At 38.5% G+C, this 23,876-nt stretch overlaps 1 protein-coding gene across 1 annotated transcript in view; it reads left to right on the forward strand.

Moving 5' to 3' along the window:
* Positions 1–23,876, forward strand: part of DOCK3 (dedicator of cytokinesis 3) — a 243,213-nt gene that overhangs the window by 120,213 nt on the left and 99,124 nt on the right. Inside the window, exons 11-14 of the mRNA XM_014953482.1 lie at positions 6,826–6,907; positions 13,403–13,463; positions 15,586–15,733; positions 23,574–23,662. Coding sequence (XP_014808968.1) covers positions 6,826–6,907; positions 13,403–13,463; positions 15,586–15,733; positions 23,574–23,662 — 380 coding nt within the window. The remainder of the gene's footprint in view (positions 1–6,825; positions 6,908–13,402; positions 13,464–15,585; positions 15,734–23,573; positions 23,663–23,876) is intronic.

Here is a 23,876-nt window from a genome sequence, read left to right on the forward strand (position 1 = left end):
ACTGTGCTAGAAGAGTAAGAAGGAAACATAGGGAGGCACTGAAAGAAGATCAAGGACTAAAATACAAGTTATTACATGACCTTCTCCATTACCATATGACTGTCTTCACTGTGCACTGGCACATATGTCATGGGATCAATATATATTTTTAAAATAATCTCTTTTCTTAGGAGTGATCAGTCAAGTGCTAGAGTCTGAAAACCCAGTTAAATGCAGCTTTTGAGAAAGGACTGAGGGATTTGTAAAAATGTTGGGGTTTTTCGGTGTTTCCCCACTTGTTCTCTGCACATAAGAAGCACTGAGGAAAATAAGAAAAATAAGGGAACAAATTTGTGCCTTTTCCCTTTCAGTAGCATATTGGAATGGAGAGAGTGAAGGAGGCATTTTTTTTCTGGCAGAAATGGCTACCACACCATTTTTTAAGACAAGGGAAATGTACATGATACGAGGTTTCTGCTTAAGGGAATTGATGCCCTAATGTGTCACTGTCTCTGCTTCAGAAAACCAATCTCCTATACGTTGTTGAAGAAATTTTTTTTTTTAAATCCATGTTCTTCATCATCTGTTTCCAATCTGAACAGAAGAGTGACCTGCCATCTCTCTACAGACTACGTTGCTTTGGCACTGTGCGTCGGTTAATGCTGTCCCTACATTCATAAATTGATACACAGTCAGGATTTTTGCCTTGCAACCCCACACTAATTAAACCCACCAATGAGTTAATACAAGGGAGCTCACTAATCCACTCCAAGCTCTTTGCCAGGCCTTTTGTTGTCATCTTTGCATGTTATGCAAAAAAACCAACACAAAGGCCCACAAACAAACAACCTCAGTAACAAAAACTCCCCACAGGCATAATGCCACTGCTGCTCACCCAACAGTAAATTTTGTCCCTGTTTGCCCCTTCCTTCATGCTGAAAATGTAACATCCCAAGCCATTGATTGCTTCCTTCCTTTTTGCAGAAACAGATGTCAGTTCAGTACGGTCCTGCTTTTCAGACACTTAGAGGAAGCCAAGAAGTGAGACACTACGCTTCTTTCATTTTTCTTCCTTTCACGTAAAAGAACAAGAAGCTGTTTGACTTTGCTTATCAGAGCAATATTTCTTGTATTTGAGTAGCTTTAGCACTTGCTAATTGTGCGAGTGATTGTAAAACCTGACTTATTGCTGCACAAGAGGTGGTTTCACTATGATGCGAGTTAGCACAGGAGGAGGTCTTGCAGTTAGAGTGATTGAAGATTGCTTATAGCACGTGGGAGCAAGAGGAATAAATGAGCTTTTGTTTAAGCTACTGGTGTGGTATGTCTTAGGTCTGAACTCAGCAAGGTAAAACGTTAACTCTTTTCTCTGTTTTGGTGCATTTCTTGTCCCTGATTTTAAACAAGAGAGATCTCATTTTGGTGTATTTTTAGAATAGATGAAAATTAATTTGACGAAGCAGCAGTTTGACGAAGCAGTCAGATTGCATCAAATACTCAATACCTCCCCAAACCTAATTTCCACCACTCATTTGGCAATTAAAACTACAGGGTTTTTAAATTTTCTTTATAATGTATTTGAGGTTTTTTTTTTAACAGGGTGTTGTGTGTCTGTTTTCCTTAAGCAATTGGAGCACAGTCAATTACTATAAGAATAATGCTTAATGCTCACAAACTGGGGCCTTTATTTCCATATGGAGTTTACTCAGATTTGATATTTTGGTTTTACTGAACTGGACATCAACATTATATAGCTTCTATGCGTGCTCTTGCCTTTGAGCAGAAGATGAGCTTGAGGAATAGACACACTGAGGAGTGAACTCCTTCAAAGGAAGTGGCTCCCAAAATAAGAAGTTAAGTGACTGAATTCCTGTTAAGTTTCCTGACCCTAAATGTGTGTGTCTTTGCCTAAAAAAGGAGCTATAATAATAGCTGAAGGCAGTGGATCTTCAGATCGTTGAAAACAGGGTTATTCTTTGTGGTTTGACATAGAAATAATTTTGCCGTTGTAAAATGGGGAGCATCTGACTGACTGTTTCATAATATGGGTCAATGGTGTAAAAAGTTTGAAGTCCAGTTCCAGGATATATTAACGTTATCAGCATGAGTGAGACCTTAGTGGAATATTTAGACTAGTTTCTGTAAACTGTTCTTGAACAGTAACACCAAAGATTAGAAAAATTCTGGAGATGAGAAACAAAAGTCTTAAGTTAAGGAGAAATGACCTGCAAGGGAAGGTGGAAGAACTTGAGGTGGTTTTAGTCTTTTAAGGTTGCCTATTAGCAGTCTGGCTTTTCATTCTCCTTGTCCTGTCGGTGGCTCTCTCCTCTGACAGAATGCCTCTTCATCTTCCACAGCTCTCAAATGCTGCCATTGCCTCAAAGTCCCCTTAATTATTTAGTGACACAAGCTCAAGGGAGGATTGGAAATTAAAGGAAGGAATGTAAAGGTTGTTACTGAGGTAGTGCTGGAAGAAGGGAACAATTGATGAATAGGTGGGTGAAAAAGATGGCAGTTTGCTTCAGTTCTTGAAAAGCACTGGAATGCGGGGACAGACTTTCTCTGTGGCTGTAACAAGAAAAAGAGCGAATTGCAAATTTTAAAAGATTTCCACTTGTTAAGCCTTGCAAGAGGCCATCAAATGAGCCTCTAGAATGCCTGTCTTTGGATGTTTTGAAAGCAGACTAAGCAATACAACTTTTGGTAATGAATCCATTATAAATAGACATCTCAGCTCAAAGATTTGACGGTCCCTTCTCTGCCATTGTCAGAGGGACAGTGTGCACAGGGTTCTGGGGGATACAGTATTCTATTCAACTTCAGTTATGAAAATGAAATGCTCATTAGTGCGGAAATAATTTTTCAAAGAAAGCCTGTGTTGGAAGTTCAGAAACATAAAACTTAGTGGAGATTTAAAATATGATATGTAACATTATTCTTGAGATCAGTGGAGGTAAAAGAGCAGTTAAAACATTATTTCGTGAAAAGCTTTCATTTAATGGGTTTTAATTCTTAGATTCTTAAGTTATGTTACATAATGCATATATATATGCATTTGTATGGTACATACATACGTTATAAATGACTGTAAAGATCATTCTCTAATGGTAAGTCTGTAAATGGCTAGTCAGAATTTTTTAAGCATGGGAGTCTGAGTACTTTCCTGGGTTCAGTATATCCAGGACTCTTGAACTCAAAGATACGGCTGCTATTCTTGAGCTTCACTTTGATGTAAACTGATGGTTCGTATCAACAGAGTATTACTCTATGCTTTCTTTATTCTTCCATTTTTTTCCCTAATTATGCCCTACTGGTCATTGTTGGAGACAAAATAGTAGGGTAGGATGGACCTTACATACCGAGGGCCATTGTTACCGTTTGTCTATTTTTGACCTCAACTCAGTTTATCTGTGGACCAGTATATTCTATACTATTGGATAGTGGTATATATTTCCTGTACTTTTATCCCAGAATTTCAAAATGCCCTGAGTCAGCAGTACATTTTCAAATTTCTTTTTTCCCTTTCTATAAATAACTTCTCATCTTGCAGAAGAGCTTGGTGCTCTGCTCGTGGTTTGCTTTCCCTTCAAAATGTCAGTCATCCTCTCAATTAGGAGAAGCAGCCTTGATCTGACCATTGCAATGAAAGTGAGGATATTCCAGGTGTTTATTATATAGAGTACTTGCAGGGATTTGCAATCAAATAGGAGCGAGCCAGCTTTGATTTACACTTTGATTTTTGATGGACGTCTTCAGCAGTAAATAGATTTTTCCCTACAGACGTGATTAATATTGCTCATAATCTTCAGCTGGCAGGTTGCTGCTTGTCTGGTTTCCCCCTGATCCTAGGCTGCATGTATTAGCTTTGTGTTCATCTGTTGCACCCCTGTTTGGTGGCTGGATTACATTCCCAGCAGCAGAAGTGAAAGAATAGCTTGCCAGAGATCTTGTTTGTGTAGTATTGATCCATTTTATGCTCTTATCCTTAAAAATGGGACACGGTTAATATGCATAAGGCATAGTAATTATTTTTCAGTTTACTAGCAGAGGGTGTTGGCAAATTTGCATTTAACAAATAAACCACCATCATTTAATGATCGTTGTTTCAAGTTGAGTTTTAAAGAGGACCAATGTTTATTTTATGAAAGTAAGTTTTGTAGCTCTGTAGGTCATGATAGTTTTTTGTTTGTTTTCTTTATGGAATTTTACTTTTCTTTATGGAAGGAGGCATGTCTTACAAACTATACTTGTAGCAGAAATGAAATGTGTGTTACCTCCCAATCTTTCTAGATGAAAGATTTTTACAATTAAACTGATTCAAGGCTTAAAATTAAATAGGTTTATTAAAATTAAAGTCTCCCTAAGCAGTGCTTTTGAAGGCATTGGAAATACTGATATTTATTGCTGTGGCTTAGAAAGGACATGGCTATGAGTTGATATCTCTTTAAATTACTACTTATTTTTAATTATATAAAGCATGATTCCTGTTTGGAAAATGATGGTAAAGTTACTTATCTTATTAATACAGGTTTATCCCCTGTATTAATCAGAGTTTACCTGTGGGCATCACTGTAACGGTCCTGCCTATTCATCTTCTGAAATACATTGAATAGGGAGAGCTCAATGCCAGCAGTAACTGCTGCTAAACTACCACCTGCTTCAGTTTCTCTTAATATTTCAAATTCTGCAGTGTAATTATTTGGGTAATTCTGGAGATCCTGTGTGTGCTGCCCTTTTGCAGGAGCAGCAAAGGACTGAGGCCAACAGCTGGGAGAAGCAACCACTTTGGCCACCCCGCTTGTGTTGCTTGCGACTGTCTGCTTTCACAGCCTTAACCAGTCACCAGTAAAATAGTGGGCAGGAGACTAAGTTAATGATAAAGGTTAAGAATGTAATTAATGTGTCTTTATTGAAAATAGGTTTTCATTTTTTGTGATTTGTGTATTAGGTAGTTAGAGGTAAATACGAAGACATAATGTTGGTGTAATGTAACTGTTACTGTACTGAAGTTGTAATATTGTACTGCACTCCACTTAATACATCATAAAATTCTTACTAGAAGATTAGATTATCCCATGTCATTAAAGCTAAAACATTCTTAACTTACTAATTGACATCTCAGAAAGGAGCTGTAGTTAAAGAATCATCAACTCTCTGTTTCTTCTGGGTTTCTTTGGGGCACGTTAACAATCCCTAAGGTCATAAGCATGTGTTGCAAATTAATTATCACTGAATGAGGTTGTGGGATACCTGGGGTAATCCACAATAGGCGTAATAGTGAGTAACAAGGAGAGTGAAACAGCCAGAGAGTGTGGTCTGGATTGTTGGCAAGATTAACATACCCAAATAACAAAGGTGTAGAACAAGATGTGTGAGTCATGCTTGCAGAATTCGGGATCATTCCAGCAAAAGTAGCACTTCTGAAAATATATCAATATCTCTAATGGTCAGGTTGCTTCACTGAACCCGCAGCGTAGTGCTGTAGTAAAAAGGCTAATATGTGATGTTTGATAAATTACAGTTAGGATAAGTAGTGACTTGATTTCATATGTGTGAAATACACATATGTGTGTATTTGTATTTATGGTGTAGGTGGTACAAGTACTAGACTGTTACAAACTTACATTTTTAGAACTGTTCATGAAATGGTGTTGGAAAATTGCACTATGGGCAAGTTCTATAAAATGATTCCGGCACTACTTCTTGAGTTTCTTAACAGTGTTAAATTGCTTATTTGGTTGGAGACATATTTGATTGCGTAATATATTTAATGACTGACATCACTACGCTGTAAGAAATTAGCTTTTCTAAAGGGCTCTTTAACATACAGAAGAAAGCATAACGAAAAGCAGCGGCTGAGCACTGGATCCAGACATTTCCAAGCTGATGTTAACCCATGCAGTTTAACAGTAGGGATGAATAGCCTTTTGGAGCACATTACCAAAGGAAGCAGTGCATACTCTATGTTTTCAGATTTTTTTCAAGCCAACGGTGGGTAACATGCTGAAAATGTGTTTTAGTCAAATAAAGGCTACTGGAGTTGATACAGTCAAATTGAAAGGATCTTTGATACAATGGAAATGGAACTAGAAGATTTAATGATGTGCTCTTTATTTCTATAAATCTGCAGGAAGAAAATTCTGGTCTATACTTAGTGTGTTGTTGCACACATACTGAATAAATTGCTTTTACTCCTCTAATTTATTTGGATACATAAATCCTCTGTCTGTCTTAATAAATGCTGTCAATGTCCATGCCTTACCATCCATAGTATTTCTCTTGCAGTCTGGCTATACACGCTGGGTTTGCTGGTAAAAGGACTGTTTGATTTGATTGATAAGCAGTTCTACCCCTTGAATCTTAATGTGTTTGAATTAGTGCATTGCTTCTATAAATAGTATATGTTGAAGGAGATTGCTTAATTGGTATTCTTGTTACTTCCAGTTTTGAGTGGATTTTAATGAACTCCATTTTACCAAAGGCAGTGTATGCCTCAGCAAGTGTACCTTTGCCTTTCCTGAAGTAGTTGTAATGTGTTCAAATCCTGTGCTTCATATACTCACGTTATTTAAATGTTATTGCATCATGAATATGCATCAACATGATGTTTTACATGTGGAGTACTTGCTATTAAAAGTCTTCTATGCTATTCCATGTAATTTTATCTAGATAGTGAGTACTGTTTCATATGCTTTGGGGATTAAAAAAAAATTATACCTAGTGCATCTTTAAAAAAAAACACAACAAAAACACAAAAAAAACCCCCAACCTATCTACCTGTATTTTTATGTTGAAGTGTGTACTTGAAACTCTTGTTTATTTCTTTTAATATTGTTTGCTTTTTAGTGAGAGGTTTATGGTGAGGCTAAACAAGAACGGAGGCCCCAGGAATCCAGAGAAGATAGATCGAATGTGTGCACTTTTCACAGTACGTGTCTGTTCCCTTTCTTCTTCCCTGACAGTAGTATGATTGTAGATGTTGTCCCCCTGAGGGGAAACAAAAACAACTCTTCCTTTTCAATATATTGAGTAGAACGGAAGCTGTTTCTAAGTTTCATTATGTTTATAATTTAATGTTAACATAAGAAAATGGATGTACATCTAAATTATTTTTATGGCTAAGCAAACATTCTGAAGTACTTCCTTTTAAGTGCGTTTGTTCCTGCTTATAGTTTGAAATTTTGAATATTTTCATTGCATGTGCTGTGCTATTAGATAACAGAAAAAAAAAACCTGCCTCGCCCTGAACACAATTCAAGGCACTTTTTTCGGAATCAGAGTTAGAAAAACAGCTACAACATCACACACACAGAAATCCAGAGAATTCTCCAAACAGATCTTTCTCATGGCCTGCTCGAGAGCTGTGTGTGTAGCAGCCCCAGGTAGGTGGTGGCAGCAGTCACCCCTCAGGTCAGCAGCACCGTGTGTGTGATGGAACAGGAGACCGGGATGTGCTGCAGAAGCCTCAGCCAGGTTGAGCTACAGAGAGTTGGTTGTAATAAAGGAAATGCTGTGACTTGCTAAGTTTCTACAGCAGGTCTGTGCAAATAGCTACCCCGTCCTGACGCAAAGCAGATATGACCAACTGTACCAGCAGCCTTGAACCATCTGTGCCAGAAAGACAGGATAAGTAATACCCATCTGTGGCTCCTACCAGATGATACCTCAGGTGGGAGTGGCATAGCCAGCTAAGATAGACTTCCTTTTAATTCTTCAGACTCACCTCTCACCTAACTTTATGGTTTTGGTTATGCCAAAAAAAAAAGGTTTCAAAACATTCAGACTTTCATATACAGTCTGCACTGGTCTTAAGTTCTGTTAATGATTGCCCCAGAATTATGTGTCCGACCACGATTTTATCTGTCACTTCTTCTCAGAAGGAATATGGAAATCTAGAGCCACTGAAACTTAACAGCTCATCACAGAATAACTGTAAGGAATTTCAGATCCCAAGTGTGATAAACACCTTCCATCATGACTCACCTTTAGCTAGCGCACAAGCTAGAATCTCTTTGACAGAAGTATTTTTGCCTCCACTGAAGAAAAAGATGGCAGGCATCTCTGGTATAAGCTTTAATTCTGGCAGTTAAACCCTCTGAGGTCAAGCAGGGCCAGAAACTGAAATAGAAGATAGCTGAATTTCTCCTCTTAAGGAGCAGAGCATTTGTAGCCAGGGGTAAGGATGCTCAGTTCTGCCTCCGTCTGGATTTGAGATGCAGGTCAATCCAAAATTAGCTCTGATATTGATGCTGACATCAGTAGCAGTTCTGGTTTTGGTACCAGTGGGGTGCCACCAGCTGATTAAACATCAGCAGAGGTAACGGTATCTTAGTGCCGTTGGCAACGACGTCTCCATTGTTGGTAACTCAAAACCAAGGATCTTTCTCTTCTAAGAGAGAGGTGGCCAGAGAGAGCAAGCTTCATACTGGTGTATGGATCATGCAAAAAGGTTGAGGATAGGATTAAGAATTGCTCAGATTATTCCCAAAAGGCAGCATAGACCTGGTTCGTATCAAGTTTGGCGCTTCCTGGCCTCTGAGGTTCATCATTCTTAGAAAGATTTTTCTCCATCAAACTTCCCCATCTACACTGATCCCACACGACTCGGGGTCATGCAGCAGCTTTCTGTTTCGCGCTGTGTTCTGAACAGTGTGAAACAGTTTTACTCTGGTGACCTGCAAACCAGTCTTTACAGAGTTTCAAAAATACAAAAAGAATAATGATACACTATAGGCAGGGGTATAACATAGTTCCAGAAGAGACCTGCTGCATGTTATGGATGGGGCCAGCCCTGGGTATTGCAGACACATGCTGCTCTATAGCACCTATCCTGCTGACCTGAGATTGGTCTGCCTTTGTATTTAACTGTACAGAAACACCAAAGCTGCCTCAGTATAAGCTCTTACAGATGCTTAGATCTATTGTCTGTTACTCTGTCTGGTCGAATGTGTACTCTACATAACAGGAATTATGATAATTGGGAAAATAATCTGTGCAAAAAATTGCATATTTCTGATAAATATTTTTCATCAACATATACAAAGAAATTTCCAAAGTATGTAGCAAAGGAGCAACAAATAATAGCTTTTTTAATAGCTGTTTTATCTGCAGTGGTTTTGTCTTATTGTAATTTCTTAATTATGAAATTATTCCAAAAGAAGACAGTTCTGTGATTTTCAGCTTCGTTCCCAAGATTGTGTTAGTTCTTGCCTTTAAATCTAGTTGTTTCCTTGCACTCCCCCACACCCTGCAGTATCTTTCTAAAACTCTAATCTTTCCTAGAGGCAAGAAGGCCCATATCTTCGATAATTCAAGATATTCCTGTCTTTTCCTGCTGTCTCTGTTGCTTCTAGGGGTTCAGCTGTCTCCTTGTGTAAGATATCAAAATTACTTAGGTTTTGTTTTTTAATCTGCTGTCACATCGTACCAGAGGTGAGAAACTGCTTCCTCTGAAGATTAAAGCTCACTCAAGCAAACCTCAGCCTATGAACGCTTTAGAAACATTCCTGTGTCTGAATTTTCACATAACCTCACAGCATAAGCTTGCTGTTTTTGTTAAATACCTCACTCTCTGTGGCCTGTGAGGCTGGCAACGAAATTTGGTAAAGCTGTTTAAATTACTAATTAGTGGCAGTCAGGTATCCTTGATTCCACTCTCTTGGGGGTAGGGGTGGTTGGTTTTTTTTAACATACGATTAGACCTTTCTAGAAACAAGCATTGTAAAGAACTAACCATTATTCTAGAGGAACTCTTTTCCATACCTAATATGGGGGAAAACAAATTAGGAGTGACTTTCTAAAAGGTCGTGTAATTAGAATTATTATGGAATTATTTTGTTTATCATCCAGTATCGTTTAAGAAGCTCAGAAGGATGTGGGAAATAAACCCCCTGTGGATGCAGTGCTAAAAACACTTTTCTGAAAATTTATTTACTTATATTGCACAGAAACAAATAATAAACATAATTTGTCCTCTTCTGGGTCCTAATTCATGTGTGTGGATTCCCTGCACTGAAATTACCCGAGGACTTTCCTGGCAGGGGCTGGGGTTTTTGATTGTTTAGTCACTGTCATAGTAAGAATTTCTCCCCTTGTAAAAAGCCTCTGCTCTACAAAATGAAATACGAGGCCATCTGGGCCCACATTTCTTGTCTTTTGACTGTGACACAGTATATTTTTTTGTGAAATTGAAAAGCGACTGAAGTGTGAACCCATCAATATGTGCATGCCCTACCATTTTCTGATATTTTGACAGCTGCCCTTTGAAAAAATAGTTCTCTAAATTGCTGTTAATTAGAACTGGTAATCTGATAGTATAATAAAATTCCCCTTGTCAAATCACAGGTATTTTCAAGAATCTATTTCTCTCTGGAGTATTAAGTACTACCTCCAAGATTTTTTTGCTTTCTGAAATGTATTGAGATTAAAACTATGTCAAATCCCTTCTTACTGTGCAACTCCAGTTTCTCCAAGACATGCAAGATAAAGCCTACCATATGCTACGCTGGTATGGTAGGTGATGAAGAAAGCCTAGAAAGTATGTTCCCTTATTCACGTGGCAGCAAAATAAGACTTGAAGAGAAAACGCTGAGGAAGATTTATATAGCTTAATTCTTTGGCTTCGGAGAGACGCGCTGTGCTCGCTGGTGAGCATACCAAACAGCACATTTGCAACTCCCTGCACATGCTGCCCAGGGAGACACAGTGCTCCTTTGCAACGCGGTAGGAAGATACAGCCATGAATTTATCACTTGCCTGCTGCAATTTAGCAATATAACGCCTTTTGAAAGGGACTGAAACTTCTCCTGAGAGTGAATTCTCTGTGGGCCTAGTTCTCAGTCACTGTGCCCGGATTTTACTGTGCCGTATCTCATTGTGATCTGGAGTTCAGAGTTTGTGTGCCTCAGTTGTTGAGGTTTGGATTCTCAAGTCACACGGGAAAGAAACTTGCTGTGTGAATTAATGTTCATGTTTTAGCTTCCAGAAGAAGACGATTTTTAATTCACTAAATGGATTCAAACTAGGATTGACAGAACTTAGATGTCTGCAGAAATCTGCAGATTTCCTCCCCACTTTATATAAAAATTGCATTATTTCCTTTTACAGTGGTTTTAATACCACCTAGTTCTGCAGCGGTTTTTTAAAGAAAAGTAGAAGATTTTATTTGAATCTGAGATTTTTCCAGTTGATTTTTGCATTGCATTTGCAAAGGAAAAGAAAAAAAAAGCAGTATTAGAAGGCTTATGTTTGTGTGTAGATGAATCTGCCAGTGTTGTTCTCTCCACACAACTCTTGTATTAGAAGTGACTGTTACCACTGGGATGGGTGTCTTTATTCAACTGGAAAGGAAAGAGAAAATGAAGAAACATGAACACAGAGCTATCATCTCAAGTTGTCTGTAAATCATACCTAAAGCCTTAGAGCTGTTTTTAAAAAGCCTTATGTTGAAAACACTTTGTACAAACAAACAAAGAATTATTTAGAATGACATGAGGTGATGTCAGTCCCTTCAGCGCAAAGGGAGGAGTGAAGTGAACAACAGTAACTGAGTTTGAAACCACCTTTTTGGCTGTGTCCCTTCCACATGCACACACATTTCACTCACTCTCCCACATTCTAAGGAAGACGACATTAATCATTTTGCATTTCCAGTTGGTTTTCTTTTGAGAAATGGCTGGAGCTATGTCTTTTATGTCTGGGGAGAGTTTGGAGGCTGCATGGCGTGAGCCAGTAGGTAACAATAAAGCGATAGCTCTGAGTGCAGAGAGAAGGAGGCACCAACTGTTGCTGTAGAGCACAAGGAGCCTTTTTGCATCCCGGTCTAAAACATGAATGAACATTCTCACAGTGCATGTCATCTGTTTAAAATCTTCTTGTCTTGGAGTTTAGTAACATGAGGAAAACTTGTTTAACAATGCTCATATTTTTAGGAAGAAATGTTTTTTAGATCTTTCCTCTAACGTAAAAAAAAATGGTGGGGAGAGATGTCTTAGAAGTTGATCTCTGTTTATAATGCCATCAGAAAAAAAATACAACATGCCAAGGAAATTACAATTAAGACAGCTTCTAATGTGTGAATGCTAAATGCCACAGTAATGAATTATTGATGAGAACTCTGCATATTTTCTTAATTTCTTCAATAATAAAGATTTTTCAGGGTCAGTAATACCTTTTTGTCTTCATTAGCTTCATCTTTCCTTTTAATCTTCTCCAGGTTCTTCTTTTCTTGTTTTTTTTGCCTTCAGGCTTTTTCTTAAAAATTTTGACCTGCTATTCTGGGATATGGAATCTCAGAGTTATCATCCATGTCTGTAGCTGCTTGCCATAAAAATAATTTTGGGGAGATCTTAGTGTCTTGTGTTTTGCTAAGAGATTACCTCATCTTAAAACTGTGTTTATTTCTTAGTTTTTCCAATACCCTGTTACTGCTTCAAACATACTAGATACAAGAGTGACCATCTATGCTACTTACAGCGTTAGAATGCTTTTAGCCAGCTGTGGCCCTTTCCAGCTACCCTGCTCCCAAAACATCCCTTAGAGTGGGGCAGAGAGTATTCCCAGCCAGCAGCACGCACGCAGCCTTCCCTGGTTTTGGACTTCTAAGAAGGTTAGCTATGAAATAGCTGCCCTTGGCTCTCATCCACTCACACAGATACAGCCTGTAGGTTCTGTGCATGGTAGAGACACTGCCTTGCTGCTTTCATAATGGAATGAAGGTACGTCATATGAAACAAACTTAAAGCTGCTCATTGAAAAGCATTAAAATAAACCACGTCTCCGAGTCTTCTACCTTTTTTCCTCTTCGACCATTTGCTTGTTCTGAGGAATTGCATCTGTCTGCTTATAAAATAAGACACACTTGAAGTTCTATCTAAATTCTGATAGTCATGCTGCAGATTTTTTCTGGAGCCATCATGTGAGACAAAGACACTGTAATGAAAAGTCAAGAGCCAAAAAAGGAAAGCAGAAGCAAAGGAACATGGCTGGGGATGGGTCTGGACCTGTAGTCGGGATGGGATGAAGGAAGGCAGAGTGGGTTGCAGCTGAAATAACTCAGGGGGTTAAATTTATTTTGTAAATCTAATACAGTCTAACAATATGTTTGATTTAAGGATTAAATGAACTTTTAAAATGTTTGCTAGAATTCTGATACAGCATTGCTTTTTGTGGAGTCAGAATCTTTCATTCCTTTGCTTCTGAAGAAATTTTCAACCAAATATAATCCTTCTGTGCTTTGTTTCCCTGGCTGTAAATTAGAAATAGTAATACTTCCTCTTATTTAAAGATGCAGGAGCTAAGTGAATGGAGACTAATACTGTGGAGTTCTTATCATTGTTTATGAGAATTTTGCAGGCACTTCTTTTGGAAGTGGAATGTGTTCCTTTTTTAATGCTGATTTTTTTTTTTTTCCCCACTCTGTCAGGATCTCAGCAGCAAGGACATGAAGAGAGATTTGTACATAGTTGCCCATGTAATCCGAATAGGTACAGTATGATTTATAACTTGAAATATATACAACTAACGATGTTTTTATACTATTTTTAAATGTCCGTTTTATTTGACTGACATGATAATGATTTAGCCAGTTAGAAAACTCAGTTATAGACTATGCCTGTCTGCTGGGATTAATATTCTGACCAGACGTAGCTAAGTGTTGAAAGGTTACTGATGACTGTTTAACTGTGATCTATTTTTTTTTCTCAGTCTGAAACAAAATATTTATTAAACACCTAGGATTTTTGTTTAATGTTCCAGAATTTCAGATGAGGTCTTTTCTCTGATTATATATAGATAGTTTACAGGGTGAAACATCAGCATACCTGGCCATTCACATCTAGTAAATGAGAGGCTGTTAGACAAATATATATAAAGATCTGTTTTCCACTGGAGGAGTCTGCAGTGCTTCCAAGAACCCACACCTGGCAGGGTGTTCTTTCTACCTCCTGATGCCAGAAAGGAGCATTAGCAGCAGTACCTCCCTGTTGGAAGCCTACCAAGCCTGCAGCCCAACAGTTAGCAGCGTACACTCACTGCTTTTCAGGTTCTCTTGGCTGCTCACATAGAGCTGACCAAAGGAGAATTGTGGATGCGTAATACCAAGACCTGACCCTACTCAAGGAAGAAAGCCCTTCCTTGCTAATGTTTGATTAGTCACATGTTATAGGGTGGGTTTCTCTGAATATTCTTAGGCCAGGGTAGGCTTCATTTATTCTTTTTGAGATGGAAAGTGTTTATGATCAAAGTTGAATTTAGAACGTGTTTTATACAGTATATAACTGCAGTGCTTGAAGCAGTCCATGGAAAGCTAGATTAATTTTTAAGCCCTGCAGTGTGTTTAAGTGAAGCGACTGTAAGAATTCTCGTATGTGAATTAAATTGCTAGAATCTCTTTTAGATGGAAGGTGTTGGATAGGAGGAAAAAGCTCTAGTTAAAAAGGATATAATTAGTAACAGGGAGTTAAATGGTTGTAAATTCTGAACGTGTGTACTTTCCCTGAGAAATTAGCGAGTACGTATTTTACCTATGTTAACTAGAACTTATTTCAAATATTTAGACCTAAAACATTAACAATGTACGGTAGGAACAACAGTCAATCTCTTCAGTTGTATTAAACAACTGAGTAGTACAGTGTATTTCATGCTTTTTGGGTTTTCAGTTAGCTGAAAAATGGCTTGGTGCTGTTTGCAATGAGAGGGTGCTTAACCCTATTTCCAGCATCCATTACCGGCCACAGATACTTTTATGGAAGGTCTGAACTGCTAAGTGAAACCATAGCTCTGTTGTGTTGTCCTGTGATGACAATATGCCAAGTCACAAATCTGCTAGAAGGGTCAGTTTTTCATTACCTGACTTCACAGTGCCATAAAGTGTCTAAACGTCAGAGTTACTCTGTATCACTTGAGATTATAAGTGTGGAAAGATACGCTGTAGCTCAAGCTCAGATTTTTAACCTTGATGCAAGAAGTGCTGACCAAATTATTGTGTGTAATGTTACAGGTTGGTTTAGATTATCAGATTTTTCTGGATTTGGCTATTTTTACTGCTTTAGTAATAGGAAGTTAATAATTGAGTAGCTTCGTATCTCAGAATTCTCCTTTGTGTGCTCCAAGACAAATATGATAAATGATACAATATGTATAATCTGTTTCCTTAAAGCAATTGCATAAAGTGAAAATTTGTGTAAATACTGGGCTATAATGGAAGGACCACAGTGAATCTCTGTGTGGATACAGAGAGGTGAGCACAAGCCCAGTTCTTGGCTCATTCGAGAGATGATTTGTAGTCAACCCAGCTGGATGCAGATACGTGTCATGGGGCTGCAAATCAAAGATGGCCAGACATGACGCTGTTGGCTTTGCCCTTGCATGTTCTCTTAGCAAAATGAGGTGATGTGCCTTAATCAAAGTAGTCCGGTGGGTCACATAGGTTCAAACGGACCTCTGGATTGAAAAACATATAAGAAGAAAAGGGAGTGAGAAGTATAGAGAAGACTGCAAGCTGTAGCTGAAACAGTGTAGGTATGAATATTCAGAGGGGTAACAGAGCAGAATGGACACAATGGCTCTACGTGAATCTCTAATATTTTAAATTTCTTTTAATTTTAGGTCGCATGTTGCTAAATGATTCAAAAAAAGGCCCCCCTCATTTACACTATCGCCGCCCTTATGGCTGTGCAGTATTGAGCATCATGGATGTACTTCAGTCAATCTCTGAAATTAAAGAAGAGAAGGATTTCGTTCTCAAAGTTTACACGTGAGTAACTCTTAGAAGGAAAAGAATTAGGGAAAAACACTTTGTACATGTTGGGTGATGAGATACTGAAGAAGTATTAAATATCAGGGGGCCATAAACTGCATTTGTTGCTTTATCCTCCTCACAAGGTAAACAGGGGCTGTTGTCACTGCTTTTTGCTCCTTTGTTATTCCAGAAGCTCATAGAAAATAATTAGTATTATCACAGATGTTTCAGGTATGTGAAATTATTGAATATTGCCCAAATCTGTGTGGCATGCACAACTGCACTTCTATTAATATGATTTATTTTAAATCTGCTAAGCTTAAAACCAGAGAAATGTGCTGTATTTCACCTGATGAAGGGAGTAGTTAGTTACTCATGTACCATGTCCTGTTCCTTATCAGTCATGGGGACCCACAAAGGAAGTGGGAAACTACTGAAATCAACAGCGTGTGACCAAAAAACTCAAAACGAGTCAACACTTTTTGAGCAAGAATCTATCTTCACTTATTTGTGATTTTGAACTTTGAACCAACGAATTCTTATGATGAAACGTGGTTTTACAGTTGTAATAAACAGGCCACAGGAAAACTGTTAGGATACTGCAGGGAATGTTTAATTCTCCTGTCAGGGAGGATAAATACTGGCAGAATCTGCTTTGCTGATTTATCCCAGATGGACTGGGATACAGCTGTCATTACTTTGTGGTCTGTGGCCACTTTTTCGCGTAATAGGATAATTGGGGGGGAGGGGAGGTTATAGAAGTTTGTTATTCTTTGGGAAGTACATTCAGCAGCAGAAAATCCGACATTCAAGGGAAACTATAAATGAAAAAATGGCTTTCACTATTCAGTGAAAGACTCTTGGATATCTCTGCATACATTAGAAATCTTAAGTCAAAGAAAAGTCTCTCAGAGTCAGCTCTTCCATTCTTCTTTTGCCATTCTGAAAACTGTAGCAAAAGTGTCAAGTTATAGCGAAGAAAATGGTCATTTTTCTTCTCTTTGTCAATAGAATCTGGGTAATCTTGGCATTTTGACACCATTCAGTTTCAGCTTATCTTGAACTAGTGGATTTTGGTTATATAGTTTATGTTAATACCGCCCTTGTAGATACGTGTTAATATATTGCAAGTGCAACATTTCGTATGTTCACAGTAATGGAACATTTTGAATATCAGATTTTTATTTTGATGCCCTTTTAATGCATTTTTAGCTGCTTATTCACTGGAAAAAAGGAGAGAGAAAACCTGTAAAATACTGGGCTTCTTCACTTGCCAGTGACAAATAAGTCATGCAGCCAGTTAGAGCAATCCAAGATCCTAGTATTATGATCAAAAAAATCACAGGTTAGAGAGCTTTCCTTTTCTACCTTTTGATCTGAAGTGTACTGTAAATCTGGATTCCCTTCATGCCACCCAAAGTAGCAGCCAGATCTGGTTAAATGTATAAGTTGGTTTCTACCAGCTGTTCTTCACCTCTGCTGTGCCCCTGCCCTGTGCTGGTCCCATCCACGTGCAGCCGGTGCCGCCTTCCCAGGGAGGCCCGTAACGGAGCTCAACTCTGTAATCAGATGCTTGTGATTTTTTTATCACTGTTATCATCTGCTTGAGTTGTTCTAAGTCTTGTACATCATTATTTTATGCTGCTGCTGCCTGGAGTTTTCTCTGTAAACCCCCAACAGAAATCTTCAGAAGGGAAGATGGATATATCTGAAGGGCGCCAGCTTATCCCTTTTGCAGCTTTAATAGCTGTTGGTCTTCTGTGACAGAATGTTTTCACAGGTTTATCTGCTTGCATCTTCTATTTGCACACTCTTTTAGCTAACCCACCTTTTCTTGCTTTGTAGACTAAAATTGAAATGACAGATTTTTGTCCTTTGTAAGTTCAAAATTGTACATGAATGCTTAAACAACATTGAACCGATTTTCTTACCTGCTGCTCTCATTTTGATTATTGTTAAAATGCCTCAGGCCAACCCAAAAACATTATAAAGATGAAATAAGGAGGGAGGTGTGTTTGTATTTTTAAAGGAGCAGTAAAAAGCATTCTTTTTGTACGCTCTCTGGCTAAAGCTAAAGCCTACAGCTGCCACAAATGAGGCAGTCAGCATACAGCCAGGAAAGCTTTTTCATGGGGAGAAGGTGGGAAAAAAATTGAGAGACTGGAAACCTAACAAGGGCTGAAACAAATACATGGTGTTTCAATGGAGCCTTTTGCTGGATCCACAAAAGAGAATGCTTATGGAAGAAAAATCAATTTACTTCACCAGTCTTTCTCAGCTGGCCTTATGATTGTTAAAGGTTTATGTCTGAAAAATACTTCTTTCTCACAATCCAGATTTTGCTGTTTGTTAATCCCGCAGTCATGTTATAATCTTACTAAGAGGATATAGTACCACAGCTCTAGTCATAAGCTCATTATGTAAAAGCACGAAGGTTTACTTTCATAATTCTTTTTAATAATATACATGTAAAATATTTTAAAAGTGAGACGAGAACTAAATTCTTGATCCTTTTTTTTTCTGACATTGCTTCATTTCATGTTTTTGTATGAATTTTTGTCTTTAGTGGAGTTTTTTGATAATTGACCGTTAGTCTTTGTGTCAATCTTCCCATTCTCCATGTTGTACTCATGTTACCTTTTTCAGTTGCTTTTTTTTGGTCCTATTTTCTCTCAGTCCTTTATTTTATTTCTTCTTCGGCACGAGCTCTTAAAATGCCTTTCACTTGATGTGGTGTATTGCCTGAATGCCTTTCTCTTTTGATACCGAGCTGTTGCTATTTGCCCAGCTGGACAAGAGCGTACATTGCATTTCTGTCCCCATCTGTTTGACATCAGGGTCTGATGTAGTATGGCAAACATTCCAAATGGTAAATTCACTGTAGAACCAGCCAACCTGAAAAGGTGATGGATGACTCAGGATGACTTCTTATTTAAGCTAGAAATATATTTTGTAACTCGTGGTAATTATACAAGTAAAATATTAACACAATAAAATGCATTACAGGCAAGTGTTTTCAGGCCAGCATTTCAAACTTGGGAGAGTATTCTTCTTCTTTGTGTTCAGGAAATGTAAAGTGCAGCTTACGTTGGTAGTTGGTACAAAACTAGCTTTAAGCTATCTTTACAGTCCATTGATTTTGGGATAACTTTGTTCCAGGTTAATTTACAGGCATAAGTCATTGGAGGCTGAAATCTATTTTAACTTGCACTCCAGAGGCTGGTGCAGCAACTAAAAAGTTATCAGAGGTTAGAAGTTTTCTGTAGTCTTAGCTGTGAGGATGGAGGATGATATAGAATTTGTCCTATAGGTTATCTCTACTTTAAGGAGAATATTATTTGCAGGGTGAATGACATTTAATGTCTTGGCAAGAGAAGAGGAGTAAACAATGTGAAATTAATTATATTTTTTTTCCTGACGAGTAAGCTGAATAATGGATAAAGCACAGAACCCGACAATTATTGAAAGGGATTTTGTGCTGTCCATTAATGTCTGAGCTCTGTTGTGTTGTGGTTTTGAAAGATTGTTTGGGTGAGTGCAAATGTAGCCAGTTTGCCATACTGGTAATTTCTGTAAGGCCACTTTAGTGCTGGCTTGTCTTGAGTTACTGTGTGCACATCTGATCTTTCCTCCCAGAAAGGATACAGTAGTTACAGAAGGTATGGACTAGAGCAACTGAAATGTTTAATGGCATAGTTATTTCTTTATGAGAGAGATTGAGAAGGTGGAAGATTTCAGTTTGAAGAGTAGAAAAGCGGTGGTGGTAAGGGATACAACCGAGACTTACAGGTGGAGGGTAAACTGTTGTTCACAGAATACAACAGGACAAGAATCAGGGTTGCTCAAAGAAATTGCTAGGAGATGACATTTAAAAAGATGGTAGAAAATACTTTTTTAGGAAGCAGGTAATAATCTTCTGAGTTTTAGTGCTGTAGGATTTTGTGAAGTCAGGTAGTATTAGCAGATCCAAAGGGGATTAGACAAGTTTATGAACAACAGGTCCCTAAACAGAGGAATAGGAACAGACAGGGATGTACATTCTAACATCCCTAATGATACCTAAACCCACTGCAGTGAAAGGAGGAATGTTGAGGTAGGTGGAGCTAAGATTTCAGGGGGGATAATCCCAATCTCACTGTACCAGATAGCCTAGGAATACAGGAATACAGCCTGATCAGCATTCTAATTAAATTAATACTTTTGGATAACACGCTGGGAGGAAGTGACTCTCCATGGTTCTTCTCCGTTTTTCCTTTTTTATCATCCATAACTTCATGTTTAGTTTATTCCAAGTTGTCTGTGTTCCTTTTGTTTTTATAATAATCAACATTTGCAGGGGGTGGCAGTAAGTGTGCCATAACAGGCTTTGTGGGTTATCTTGTTATTCTTGGCAGTACATGGTTTTGTAATACTGAAGCTGTAGAAAATTACCAGCTAGTACTTGTTCTAGATAGCCTTAATTCCTTTTGCCACGCTGGTCTTCAGTTACATAATGCAGCAGACAAAAAAATCCCTACTGTCTTCACAGTAGCTGCTTCCTATCTTACCCTCATTTTGCCAACATTACGTACCCTTGAGGGGAAACAAAAAAAGGGAAAAAATGTTAATATGCTTGGGAGAAGTTTTCCAAAGTGACTTATTTCTCAAGATTCCAGTCTTGCTAGGAACTGAAGGCTTGCAGTCTTTGTTTCTTTTTTTTCTTTCTCTTTTTTCATTTTTTTTGTTTGGGTTTTTTTAACTTTTAAGAGTAAATAGGACAGAATTTTAATTTAATCATTTAATTCAATTGCACTTCAGGAGAAGTAATATTCACTGTTGCTGCTGAGTTAAAAATGGCTGACTTCATGGGGAATCTTTAAATCTCGCAGTTGTCATTTGAAGCACAATTGAATTTAGAAGGCAATTAGACTTGATCAACATACTGTTTTTTCTTTTTTCCTTTTTTTTTTTTTAATTTTTAACCTATAGAAGTTTTTGTGGTAAAGGTTCTGGCTTTATTTTTCAGTCAGATTATTATACTGGTAAAACTGTCATTTCAGCTGTGCTTAACACCTAGTGTAAAGTACTTGGTAACATTTATACTGTGTCCCTTCATTATGAGGAAACAAGTGATAGCACTCACGGCACTTTTTCCCTGGTATGATTCTGTTGAAGCTTAATGAGTTCAGCAGATTAATTACAGAGCCTTATGTACACTAGTGCAAATAAAGTCCTGTGACTTGGATGCTAAAATAAATAGGACTCCTAATTGAGGTTGATGGGGACCTCTCTAGTCCAAGCTACTTCTCCGAGCAAGGCCAGCTCTGAGATCAGACCAGGCTGCTCAGGGCTTTAGCCAGTTGTCTGTCTCAATAACCTCCAAGGATGGTGACTGCACAGCCTCTCTGGGCATCCTGGTCTAATCACGCGTGACTCTCCTCATGGAAAAGCTTTTTCTGAGATCCAGTCTGAACCTTTCCTGTTTGTGTTTGGGCCTGTTGTGGTACATCATCTCACTATGCACCACTGAAGAATCTGGCTGGCTCTTTTGTCTTAATAACTGCTCGTAGGCTTTGCTGTTAATGTTCCCCCTCTTGCCTTGTCTTCTCCAGGCTGAAACAGGCCAGATTCCTCAGCTTCTCTTCCTACAGCATGTGCCCCAGCCACCTGCCCGTCCACAGGGCCCTCTCCAACTGTCCGTTTGGTATTAGCTCCAAACTGAGCACAGTATTTGAGACGAACAGCCACCTAGTAATGACTTTTCTTCTCCTACAGCATGTGCCCCAGCCACCTGCTCATCCACAGGGCTCTCTCCCATTGTCTGTTTGGTATTAGCTCCAAACTGAGCACAGTATTTGAGACGAACAGCCACCTAGTAATGTCTTTTCTTAAATGACAGCAGAAACATAAACAAATCCTAGTTAAATATTGATGTGTTGTGTAAAACAGAAAATTACAAAATATTGCTCTGAAGATATCTTATCCCTGGAGAAAGTTTACTCTAGCTTTGGACCCTAAACTGGAATGTGACACTTCTGACTCAGGTGCACAAGATCCAGAAAGAAGCAAGAATCAAGGTGTACTCTTTTTCTGTTCCCTGCTTTCCTGGCTCTCTGCTCACGTGATGATTTTTTTTTGTGGGTTATCATTAAAAAGAATCTGTATTTCTCCGTGACTGGAGAGGAAACTGAAACATCTGTTTCTGGTGCTCTCGGCTATCTCTATCACAATGTAATTTCTAAATGTTGCAGTGTCCCTAATTTCTCTCTCCAGAATCTTGCCATCAGAGTAATGAGAATATCTATAGAGCTATAGATATAGTGATTTACAGAGGGGTTTTTTTTTAAATGTTGCTCCACTTAAAAAGATTTATACATAAAGCATGGAATGGAGCAGTAAGAGATATTGGTTTTGGCTTTCCATTACACAGTTACACAAGTCTGATTTTGTTGGGCTGGAATAGCATCATGCTGCAGCAGAGAGCGTAGCTCTGTGTCCCCACACCCAGCCAGGCACAAGGCTGAGTGTGTGCCCCACGTGTGTCCATACACACAATGTGCACACGTACAGCCAGCCACGCACATAAGCACAGGCAGGAAGTACACACTCATGCAAACATGTACAGCACCAAAGGCCTCAGCCTGTTTTCCTCTCTGGTTTATCAGGGTAAAAGCTTATTAGTGGAAAATGTACATAGATACATACAAACATACATACGTACGTATGTGTACGTACTACAAATCCCTCCAGTCCCTGGTTTTAGAGACTCACTTCAGGCACAGGGCACAACCAGACATGCATATTGACAGGAACTTATTTAAACCTGACTGGGTCATTTTATACCCTAAAACCTCAATTTCCCTACGATTCATATTGTTTTGAACAATCCCCAGACACTCTTCCCCAGCATCCCATTACCACCAAAGGCAATAACTCATTGCAGTCTTTGAAGCCATCCAGAGCCTTTCTGCCTGGCTCATCTTGAGGAGTTTCACACCTGGACCATGTGTGGAGCATCCTCCTGCAGCAGCCCGGGAGGAGCTGGGTCAGGGGGCTGTGTTTTCCCTGATGAGGTTGTTGGGCTTCCCCCACCAGCCATAGTTCCTCTTCTCCTTCGTGTTCAAGATGATGAGCCTTTTTTAACTGCATAACTTAACAGGAAGGAGATACTGTCGTTTCAGTCCTGGAATTTTATTGGGGATTTACAGATGGTAACGTGACTGATAATGGAATATAACAGTGTTTACAAATGCATGTTACAATTAAATATAGGTGAATAAACAATTGTGAGATGCTCCTTCAGAAGATGATGTGCAAACAGAAGCATACTTTGTGGTGATATATATTCTTGTCCTACAATTTGGGGGGGGAGGGGAGCACTGCATTATGTTCCAAGGCATTCTGTGAAATATGTAGGTAAGCAAAAGTCTTGTAAATGTCTGAGACACTAAAAACGTCAGGGTTTTATTTAGTCTTTTAAATTTCACTTTTTGTTTCTTGGTTCTAATTTTTTTTTTAAGTGCAAGAAGTTAATTTATGGCAACAATTAATTTCAGCTTAAACTTAATTTTCTATGTGCACGGAACTCAGCTAAAGATACCCAGAGCTTTCTTCATTCTGTCATAATGTGAAGAGCGTAACAATGGCTTTGATGACAGAAAAATCACCACAGGCTCCAAAGTGTCCATAATAAAGGGATAACTATTAGGGAATGCTTTGTTTCCTTCCACTTTTAAAAACAAGAGTTTTGTGGGATTTCTCTCCTTCACCAAAAGCCCACAACCTTTCACGTTATCTCTACAGCAAAGTTGACTTTCCTGTCCTAAGATGGTTCAGCAGAAAGCTTTTAACTTGAATTAATTTTCTTTTATTTCAGGTGTAACAATGAAAATGAATGGTGCCAGATCCATGAAAATATTATTCGCAAGTCCAGCACCAAATACACAGCACCCAGCTCAAACTATGGTAAATATTTACTTGTACATTTTTGTGATTATAACAGCCGAAGATATCCCTTAGGGAACTGCTAATTATTTATGGCAGAGAAATTCAGTGAGATGTGAGATTATGCATAGCTGAATTTCTCTACTTGTGATGATTTAGAAGTTGAGCTAAAATTCATTCATGTTCAGTTTACAGGTGAAAATCTGTATTGCGTCTGCCAGTTTAACCAGGAATT

Source organism: Calidris pugnax, unplaced genomic scaffold, assembly GCF_001431845.1.
Source record: "Calidris pugnax isolate Ruff unplaced genomic scaffold, ASM143184v1 scaffold247, whole genome shotgun sequence".
NCBI classification, from domain to species: Eukaryota; Metazoa; Chordata; class Aves; order Charadriiformes; family Scolopacidae; genus Calidris; species Calidris pugnax.